This window comes from Leptonychotes weddellii, chromosome 5 (genome assembly GCF_054177405.1).
Source record: "Leptonychotes weddellii isolate Sample4059 chromosome 5, ASM5417740v2, whole genome shotgun sequence".
In the NCBI taxonomy this organism is placed as follows: domain Eukaryota; kingdom Metazoa; phylum Chordata; class Mammalia; order Carnivora; family Phocidae; genus Leptonychotes; species Leptonychotes weddellii.
Genome location: NC_138373.1, coordinates 69,148,506 through 69,159,333, shown reverse-complemented (window position 1 = coordinate 69,159,333; position 10,828 = coordinate 69,148,506). Strand labels below are relative to the sequence as shown.

The 10,828-nt window shown below is 45.6% G+C and overlaps 1 protein-coding gene across 7 annotated transcripts in view; it reads left to right on the top strand.

The window, feature by feature from the left end:
• Window positions 1-2,323: 2,323 nt before the first annotated feature.
• The window catches only part of DDX11 (DEAD/H-box helicase 11), a 34,153-nt gene continuing 25,648 nt past the window's right edge, over window positions 2,324-10,828 (top strand). For 2 of the 7 annotated variants that reach the window (XM_081821019.1, XM_031037403.2), the window contains exons 1-3: window positions 2,324-2,440; window positions 6,117-6,302; window positions 6,551-6,698. In XM_081821019.1, the coding sequence (XP_081677145.1) occupies window positions 6,555-6,698 (144 nt within the window). In that variant the 5' untranslated portion in view covers window positions 2,324-2,440; window positions 6,117-6,302; window positions 6,551-6,554. Of the gene's footprint in view, window positions 2,488-2,616; window positions 2,779-6,116; window positions 6,303-6,550; window positions 6,699-10,828 lie in introns of those variants that run through there. The other 5 variants (XM_031037401.2, XM_031037402.2, XM_081821016.1 and 2 more) reach the window with 5 other exon arrangements.

Genomic DNA, 10,828 nt, shown 5'->3' with positions numbered 1-10,828 from the left:
CTAGCTGCCCCCCCCCCCCAGGATCCTGTAAGCCTTCTTTAACATATAAAAATTCTTTTTGAAACTTTCTTTATCTCTACCCCCCCAAGATACGTGTTGGCAATCATCCCCCAAGAATATGGCCCACCGATATACATCTGAAGGGTCTCATGACTAAGGTTTTATTAGACGGTAATAAATGGCCTTTTCCCAACAATACCCAGCCCCCTCAAGGTCCTGGAAACTTTGCTTCCCAAATTCCTTAGAGACTTACACTATCCCTAGCCCCCTCCTAATTTGAAAGTCTATAATGGGCCACTCTTCATGATCCCGGTGCAGCTCTCTGCCCATGGGTCCCGTCCCCGTGCTTTAATAAAACCACCTTTTTGCACCAAAGACGCCTCAAGAATTTTTTCTTGGCCATCGGCTTCGAACTCTAACGTTCCTTCCAAAATCAGAATCACCTTTTGTAAACTCCCACTTTTATGCAGTTGTTAACTTTTATGCTTTTATGAAGTTTTTAACACTGGTTCCTCTCCCTGAAAGCCTTTCCTTCAAATCCAGCAAACTGTCCCTAACATCCCTTGATCCTGCTGGGAAATCACACCAATTACCTATGTCATTCCAGGGGGAGCACTTAGTATAAAATGCCTCCTTTATCATTTTTATTTATTTATTTATTTATTTATTTATTTATTTATTTATTTATTTATTTGACAGAGAGACAGCGAGAGAGGGAACACAAGCAGGGAGAGTGGGAAAGGGAGAAGCAGGCTTCCCGCTGAGCAGGGAGCCCAATGCGGGGCTCAATCCCAGGACACTGAGATCATGACCTGAGCCGAAGGCAGTCGCTTAACCAACTGAGCCACCCAGGTGCCCCTCCTTTATCATTTCTTAGAATCATTCTGTGATATTGTGGTAATAAATATATATTTGGTATTTGTCCCCATTCCTAGCACAGAACTCCTAAAATCCTTGGAATTTCCTGAGATCGATGGAGGTGTGTTATGTTAATGTAGTGATTTTTGGAAGGCCCCTAGGTAACCTAAGGATGGGGGGTTGGTTGCCAGAGGAGCCAACCAAGAGATTAGAAGGTGGGACACCCCCAGACTTCCTGGGAAGGGAAAAGGCCAGGAGATAGAGTTCAATCACCAATGGCTAATGAGTTAATCAATCATGCCTGAGTAATGAAACTTCCATAAAACGCCAAAAGTAGCGGGTTCAGAGATCTTCTATGTCGGTGAATGCATGCAGGTCCTGGGAGAGTGGCACAGCTAGAGAAGGCATGGAAGCTTCCCACATAACCTTGCCCTATGCATCTTTTTCATCTGTCCCTGAGTTTTAGCCTTTTATTAAAACAAACAAACAAAAAAACAAAAAAAACCCTGGCGACCTAGTAAGCAAAATATTTCCCTGAGCCTCTACAGCAAATTAATCCGCCTGGGATGGGGGTGGGGTCATGGGAACCTCCCATCAACTATAGCCTGGTGGGTCAGAAGCACCGGTAACAACCTAGACCTGTAATTGGTGCCTGAAGTGGGGGCAGGAGCAGTCTTGTAGGACTGAGCCCTTAACCTGTAGGATCTAACGCTATCTCCAGATAGTGTCAAAAATGAGTTCAGTTTGGTGGTGTTGGAAAAAACACACACTGGACATACTTTTCAGAAAGTTGGTAGGGATCAGATATAGGTCTTAATTCCCAGAGTGAACAAAGGAGAACCCAAGTCTAGAGAGGTGAAGGTGACATGTTTGTTCTAACTAGAAGGTGTGCTCCCTGATGGCAGGGATGGTGCTTTATCTTCCTTGCCCCCTCAGGGGAGTACCTGGCACTTCGTGGGAGCAATAATCTAAACTCTTCTTCTAGAGTGCTTTAATTTACACGATTTCAAGATATCCAAGACCCTGCACAACCCAACCCTGTCGAGGTGAGCAGGGCAGATGCCGTCCATTTTAGAGGTAAAATAACTGAGGTTCACTCATAAGGCCTGACAAGAGCCAGGACTAGAATGCGGGTTTCCTGATTCTTGGCTACAGCATCTCGTCGTTTGCGTGTTTGGTCAATTTGATCAAGTCAAGGAACTGTTGAGCTCAGTACATTTGGCGCCAATCGGAGGAGGATCACTGAAACATCCTGCACCTGGCAAGAGGGCAAAGGTAGAAAGCCCAGTACCCTGACCCCAGCCTCTAGGTTCTGTCACGACGACGCTTTCCAGCGCCAGAAAAAAAAATCCAAGCTCTGAACCCGCTGCGCAAGCGCAGAGGTACAAAAGGCGAATCACCCCACCCCGCCCCTCCGAGTTCCGGGTTGCGCAGGCGCAGTGGCGCGGGGGCGTGGCAACGCAGCACGCTCCTCCCGGGGGCCGACGTCAACGGAGGTGCGCCGCGGTTTGAAATTACGCGACTTTCTGCTCGAACGCCTCATCCGCCCGGCTTCAGCGAAGCAGTCCCGCCGGCGAAGAGGGTGAGCGCGGTACCGCGTGAGGACGAGGCGAAGCTACAGGAGAGAGGGTAGACGCCGGTGGAAACGCAAACGCGGCGGGCTGTTGTGCAGAGGGGCAGGGCGAGTCGGGAGCGGGAAAAGGTTTTGGAGTCGGAGGGGCGGGGCCAACGTGTGATTGGCGGGCTAGAAACCTATGCGAGGGGAAAGGGCAGACCAATGAGGGTGGGACCTGCAGTGGCTTTGGATCTGCGCTTCGGAGTGAGAACAGCTACCTTGCGTCAGGGGGCTTCAATTTAGCCCGGCTGTGCTAAGGCGCTTTTCATAAATTACCTTATTTAGTGATCACTACAACGCTATGAGTAAGTGCTGTTACCTCTTTCTCTTTTACAGATGAGGAGACTGAGGCCTAGGGATATTAACATAAGCTGGGATCGCAGACTTGGCCACCGGAGCCCAGTTCCCATACTGTTAAAGGCTCCGCTCTACTGCCCGTCAGGGAATCACAGTGGAGTAGGGTTCAGTCTAGAGGACTGGGATGAATGAAATTTACCAGATTGTTGGAGGAGGTGTCATAAAAGTGGAAATAAATGCTAATAAGTAGCAGGTTCTTCTTACATAGCGTGAGCGCTCCGAGGATGGAGCTGGGAGGGAGATAGAAGGCTCCAGCAAAGTGAGAATGTGGGGGTTGTGGGCCGGGCTGTCTCTCCAGATCTTGGAGCATTGCAGCTGTGCACCAAGCTGTGGCTCTGGATTAGCAGCCGGTGTAGGGAAGCTTTTCTTCTTTTAGGGCTGTGTTGTCTCCCAGGTGTGTGAAGTTGAAGTATTTTAGGAACCTAACAGCACAATAGTTGCTGGCTGGAAGTTGTCTCAGGCTACCATAACAAAGTACCTTAGACTGGAGGGCTTAACAGAAACTTGTTTACTCACGGTTGCAGAGTCTGGGAAGTCTAAGGTGCTGGTGTATTTGGTTCCTTGTGAGAGCTCTATTCCTGACTTGCAGAGGGCCCCCTTCTTCCTCATCCTCACATGGTGTGGAAAGAGAGTTCCCTCTTTCCCCTTCTTCCAAGGTCACCCGTCTTTAGAAGGATTAGGACCCCACTCTTATGACTTTGTTCAACTTCAGTTTCCTACTAAAAGCCCTATCTTCAAATATAGTCTGTATTGGGGAGTAGACCTTTAACACTTGAATTTTGCTGGGGGGACACAATTCAGTCTGTAGCTATAGTTTATATGCAAGTAAATAATGAGTGATGATTGAGAACTGAAGAAAATGAACTTTGAGAACTAACAAGTACCTGAGATACTTTCATGTATTTTATCTCATTTAATAAGCGTATGGTGTGTGCCTTAGCACTGGTGGGAAATTCTAGGGAGAACTTGTTTGTGGGGTCGTGGTTGTCCACCACACAACCAACCTGAAGAGGTGAGAAAAAGTTACACCAAATATCCTTAATAGCACTTAGTGAATCCATTATTCAAGCATTTATGCAAATGCTTCTTTAACTTGTGATTTAGCTTGTGCTACTTTTGGAATAATGAGATCCATAATTACCACCCACAGGGAAGTGAAATAATAATTACCTTTTTTCTATATTGTTTCATGTTGTCATTCTGAAGTTTAGTAACCAAGTCTTTCTTTTCAGTAGGCTTGCCCTGGTGGGAGGAAGAGGGATGAACTATAAAACCCAGGGGCTTGGAGATCTGGCAGATGGAGGTTCAAGTCTTGGGTTCAAGCACTTGCTGAGTAACTGGTCAAGTCTCAGCCTTTCTGAGTCTCAGTGTTTTCATCTATAAAATAGAGCTAATAAAAATATCACACAGGGTTGCTGTGAGGTTATATGAAAGCAGTTGGAAACCATTAAAGAACTGGCCCTTGGACTAGATATTTTAGTTGTGGGGCCTCCTCTGCCCACGCTTCTGAAGAACAGAAACCTCTGCCTACAGCCACCATATCAAGCTGGCTATTCATTCATTTCATCAAAATTTATTTGAATGCCTGCTAGGTGCCAAAGTACCTATTCTGGTGCTGGGGGCAGGGAAGAACAAGACAGACAGGGTTCCTCCTCTTATGCCATGTATATTCTGGTATGAAAGGATTATAAATAAGTTCAGTTAGTGCTAAGAGCTATGAAGAAATTAAATACAGGGTAATGAGACAAAAGAGTGACTTCAAGCAGGGTGGTGTGTGTGTGTTTGGATAGGGAGTGGTATTTGACCCAAATAGGGTGGCCAAATAGAGGGGGAGGCTTCTCTGCGAAGGCGGAGTCCTAAATGTCCATCATTTGCCAGGCAAGCTCACAGGTAGAGGGCGCCAAAGAGGCCCTGTGCCACCCAAAGTTTGGGGTAAGCAGAAGCTATGAGTAAGCGGAGGTCAGTGAGTGGCTCCATCTGGCATGTGACTGAGCAGCAGAAGGGCAATCTGTGGGTGTTTACTTGGTGGGGAAGTTCTTGGAGCTCTCTTAGGATCTGGATTACTTTGTAGTTCTAGAAATCCCACTCTGTCAGCGGCTTCTGTTGTAGGTTTTCGCAGATTTTGCATAATTTCTCAATATGTATATTTTCATTAGATCTCCCTTCTGGCTCTGCTGATTATCTCTTGCGAGATGAATCTGACTAAAAGAGCCATGTGGACCTTGGTGTGGATCCCTGGTTTTTCTCTTGTTAACTCTGCCCTTGAAAATTATTTAGTGTCTGGAAGCATGATTACCCAACAACTGTATCCTTACAGTGTTGTGCAGATTAACTGGGATAATAGTAAAAAGGCCTGTGGAGTGTTTAACACATATTAGGTGATCAAAATTTGTTAGACACCTTCCTCTTTTCTTCCTGTTTTTGTTTTTGTTTTGTTTGGTTTTTTTTTATATGCCTCCCTCTCAGTATTGAATGGTCCTAGTTTTTAATAGTCACCCTTCTTGTAGTTTTTCGCCTCTGTCGTCCTGTTAGGTGCTCCTAAACTATAACTGGAAGAACGTCATAGCAACTACCTTTCCCTTCATAAATGTATTGACACTGTCACTAGTCTTACTGAGGCCAGTCGTGTAGCAGGATTGTAAGTGGATTTCAGACTGATTAGTACTTGTACTTAGAAGAGATGGGCCTGCCAAATAGTTTGGAGCAGTGACTTCCAAAGAGAGTGTGGGAACCAGGATGGAAGGGTCAGTCCTCCACATGGTAATGAAAGGAAGAAAGGGTTGGGGCGGCTAGCAGGCTCAGTCCGTTGAGCATGTGACTCTTGATCTCAGGGTCATGAGTTCAAGCCCCACATTGAATGGAGCCTACTTAAAATAAAGATTAAAAAAAAATCTAAAGGAAGAAAGGGTATGGAGAAGCTATCTTAGAGAAATTTGGTTCAGAAGAGGGGAAAAAAGATAAAACACGGAGCTGAGAAGTTCTTCTTAGACCTTGGCCTGGCAAGGAAAGAGAAATGCTATGGTCTCAGTGTTGGGGAGCTCTGGAATTCCAGCCAGGGCTTAGTCCCTGTCAGGAGAGTTCTCCCAGTCTGCAACCAGACAATAAGCTCTTATTTCTTGATGCTGGGAAGGCTTTAGGAGGAGGCTCTGGTTTATCCTGGAAATGGAGGCTAGGACAAACAAAGAAGCAAACTAAAGATCCCTATGAAATATGGATGTATGTGTGCACCTGTGCCACGTAAAGAACTGTACTGGTGATTCTCTGCCTGTGTGTCATGATTTTACAGATATTGGCAGCAGGATTAAGTGAGGCGGCTTTGCCAGGCAAAGGCTGTGCTGTGGACATGGGCAGAACTGTGTTGCACAGCTAGTCGGGAGCAACACCCCTGACCTCAGGGGCACACCTCGAGAGGAAGTCTTTACACCTTCCCTGGAGGCATTAGAAGGGTGTCCAAGAGGCAGAGGAATCCCAGGTAAAATGGCAGGGCGGTTTCTGTTTCGGGGCTCTGCTGGGCTGCGTTCTGCATAGCCATTTCTGGTAAGTGTCATTAGATGGGTTGCATGAGCTGGGTATGGCTTCATGAGGGCATGCACCTTGGGGAGAACATGGTCTCTGCTTGCAAAAAAGGGTACAACCTGAGGAGAAATTCCATAACTAGTATTGAGACTGGTCTTAGGAACTGTTCTAGATTTCAAGCCTTTTTTTTTTTCCCCCCCCTAGGACCATGGCTAATAAAACCCAGGAGGTTGGTGGTATCCATTTCCCTTTTCCTTTCACACCCTATTCCATCCAGAAAGACTTCATGGCAGAGCTGTATCGGGTGTTGGAGGCTGGCAAGATTGGAATATTTGAGAGTCCGACTGGCACTGTAAGTATGACTCGTCAGGGGCCAAGAGGGTCCTGAGAGACCCTGATTACGGCACTGCAGAAGCCACCTAGCATGCTTGTTAACCTAGGCAGAAATTTTCATGGTTTGAAGTTGGGCAAAGTTGTTCCCTTGGTTTATCTTTCTGAGTAACAGTCACTTCCTCTGTTAAATGTTAAATGCAGCACCAGGGTCTGAGAACAGTTACGCTGAAGGCAAAGGAGAATTTGAATGCCTGTAGAAACCAAGACCTATGGCACCGAAGCTTTCCACATTGTTCTGGGCACACAACTGCTTTGATGTTGAGAAACAAATTACCTTGGCATTTTCACAGATTATAAACATACTGGTTTCGTTGTCAGGAACAAAGTTACTGAGTGCTGGAGAGATCCAACCAAAGGCCCCTGAGTTTTTCCTTCCAGGAGTGGAATGATGGAGGGATTTATTAGAGGGTGGCCAGGAGGAGGATTAGGGCTGTAGTGAGCAGTCCCCGCCTCTCCTTTAGAAAGTACTATGTGGTAGTGAGCTGCGTGTGTTGATTCGAAGGTCCCCCAGCCAGGCCACGACCTCCTGGAGGTCCTCTGTCCCTGTCATCCCCCGGAGCTTGGTGAGTTCTGCCCACAGGAGGCTTCTAACCTGGTGCAGCAGGCCTTCTTCCCCTACCAGTCCTCGCAGACTGGTTTTTAGTCTCAGCAGTGACTTCCTGATTAGTAGAGTTGGGTGTTTCGAGTCCTTATTTGATCTCTCTGCAGCAGTTAGTATCATTGAACATATCCTTCTCCTTTGTTTAAAGTCATAAAAAATTTAATCAAAAATAATGCGTGTTATTTAAAAAGTTAAAAAGTTTATCAAACTTGGTTCTTTGGGCAGGTATTTTTAATTCTTTTAACTGGTTCCTAAGAAATATACTTGTATATTCTGAAATCCTGTATATTCTGAAAAGCATATCTGAAATTGTAAGCTTGGTGCTGTTTCTTGATTTATTCATTATAGTGATTGTGCCTTCCTCTTGTGATAGCTAAGGTGTAGCTCTCTTACCGTCTCCTTTCCTTCCCTCGCCCCATCCTCCCAGTGTAGTTAGGAAAATTTTAACCTCTGCTAAATCAGTATGCTCTGATTATGGGTTTTCTTCTTGAATAATTTTTGTTTTCCCAGAGTTGATAATTGCCTTTTAAAGTTTGTCTGGTTTTTAATATACCTACACCACTTTCTCAAACCATCCAGGGGCCTCTCCGTATGATATTCCATCCATAAAATTACAGCTTAGTCTGGCTGCTCAGGCTGCCATAACAAAATACCACAGACTGGGTGGCTCAGAGGACAGAAATTTATTTCTCAGTTTGGGAGGCTGGAAGTGCAAGGTTTGGGCAGCCTCTGGCTTCTGGCAGGGACTCTTCCTGGCTTGTAGGGGGCCCCCTTCTCACTGTGTCCTCACATGGTGGAGAGAGATTTGGTGTCTCTCCCGCTTTTATCAGGACACCAGTTTTATCAGATCAGGGCTCTACCTTTAGGACCTCATTTAACCGTAATCCCTTCCTTGAAGGCCCTTTCTCCAATAGTCACATGAGGGTTAGGGCTTCAACATATGAATTTGTGAGAGGACATAATTCAGTCTGTAGTAATTACTAACTCCATTGTACCCTGGAGACTTCCTTCTTGAAGTTCTAAGTTTAGTCTTAAGATCTACTTCACAACTGTAATGCTAGGGATTTCCCTTCTCTCCTTTAAAAAAATCAACTTTATGGAGTGTAGTTGACATATAATAAAATATACCCCTTTTAAATCCACAAGTCAGTGAGTGTTGACAGATGTAAACCCCCATATAACCACTACTGCAGTGAAGATGCAAAACAGTTCCACCAGCCCAGAAAGTTTGTTGTACCCTTGGCTGCTATTCCCCCCTCAAACCCCACCCTACCCCAGCCAGTCAGGGTTCACTTTCCATCTCTGTATATGCATTCTGTCTTTCTAAAATTTCATGAAAATGGAAACATATAAAATTACTATTTTGTGACTAACTTCTTTTGCTCAGGCAGCATAATATTTTGGGGATTCATCCACGTTGTTGTGTGTATTCTTTGTTGGATTCTCTGTTTCCTGGATTCCGTATCTTTTTGGTTCACTTCTTTGTTTTGGTAGAGAATGTTCCTGAAGGTGTATGGGAGGTAAGATTTTGAGACTTTGCTGGTCTGAGAATGTATTGATGTGCCTTTTCACTTGACTGATAGTGATAGTTGGGTTGGGTATATAATTCTAGCTGCAAAATGCTTTTCCCTAATAGTTGCTTCCTCTACCGTCTGGTTTCCATTGTTGCTACTGGGACATCAAATGCAACCTGCACCTCAGTCCTTGGTGACCTGATCCACCCCACCTTCCAAAGTTTCAGGATATCCTCTATCCTTTGTATTCTGAAATCCCATGTTGATGGGTTGGATGAGTGTGTTTAGTTTTTTGTGTTGGCCTCTTGATGGGCACTTTGCATCTGGAGGCTTCTGTCTTTCCATTCTGAGATGTTTTCGCACATTTGATAATCTTCCTGGTACTCCCATTCTTTGAGTTTGGACCTCCTGGTCTTCTTCTTCTTCTTCTTTTTTTTTTTTAAGATATTTTATTTATTTATTTGAGAGAGACAGAGATAGAGCGTGAGCAGGAAGGAGGGGGAAAAGCACAGTTCCTGCCGAGCAGGGATCCCGATTCGGCAGTTGATCCCCAGGACCCCGGGATCATGACCTGAGCCAAAGGCAGACGCCCAACCGACTGAGCCACCCAGGTGCCCCAATTATGTTTTCTTCTAGTTGCTTGTCTCTTTGGGCATATTGGTTTGTTCTTGTTTTGTTTTGCTTTGAATCTGCTTCTTCAGGATTCCTTTGACTTTGTTGTCCAGTCTTTCTATTCAGTGTATTTCTGTTATCTTTAATATTTAAGAACTTGTTCTTATTCTCTGCTTCTTAAAAATAGCATCCTGTTCTTGTTTCATGGAAATAATATCTTTCTGAGGATATCAATTAAAGTAGCATTTTTTTTTTTTTAAAGATTTTATTTATTTATTTGAGACAGAGAGAATGAGAGAGAGCATGAGAGGGAGGAGGGTCAGAGGGAGAAGCAGACTCCCTGCCGAGCAGGGAGTCCGATGCGGGACTCGATCCCGGGACTCCAGGATCATGACCTGAGCCGAAGGCAGTCGCTTAACCAACTGAGCCACCCAGGCGCCCTAAAGTAGCATTTTTGAATTTTTTCTACCCTGCATCGTCTCATTGTCCATCCTTCTCCCTCCCCCAGTTTGGGTTCTGTGTTTTGTTGAGAGGTTTTCCTCAAATGTCTGGTGATCCTTGACTATCTTCTGTTGGTGTTCAAGAAAAAGCCACCACAGGGCTGACTGACAAGCTGTGGGGCAGGCTGGCTGTGGACTGATGGGTTAGCCTCTCTGTTGGGGCCTCTAGTGATCAGTCACTGTGTGATTTCTCTCGAGCCATCCAGTTTTTCCAGAGAAGGTTCCTTTAAACTCTTGCCTTCTGGTCCCAGCCTGATGGCCATTATTGTTGAGGGTGTCCTGGGAAAGCTGCTTCAGGTGCGTGGGCTTTTGCTTAGTGTCCTGCTTTGAGTCTGGCCCTCTTCCCCACCCTTTACTTGACCCACCATCTCCAGAACCCTCTTGGCTCAGCTCCTCCAGAGGGTACACATCCTGTCTTCTGCAGGGAGGGGACATCCTTGGCAATTTTGGGGCTTCTGAGCAGGAATCGGGGGGATCTCTGCAGGCACTTAGGCTTAGCATCCTTTACTCCTCTCAGTTCCAGTTCTCTGCTTTCCATTTCTCCTAAAACCTGTTACTTTCCCTTCTTCCACTTTCTTCGTTTCTGTGGGTATTAAGCCTCTTTTATTCCTTTGGTGTAATTTTAGCGTGTTTCAGAAAAGGACACAGAAGAGCATGTGTTCATTCTGCCCTGCTTAACCTGAAGGCTTAGGTCCCCATCTCAGCCCTCTGCCTGTTCCATGCATCCTGTTCCTCTGCTCAGCCCTTTCTTGTCAATGTTCTTGGTTCCAGGGCCTCCTGTCTTTGTGACTTCAGTTACCGTCCCATTCTGACATTGTCTAAATCCTGCCTCTAGTAAGTTCTTCATCCTGTCATTGGTGCC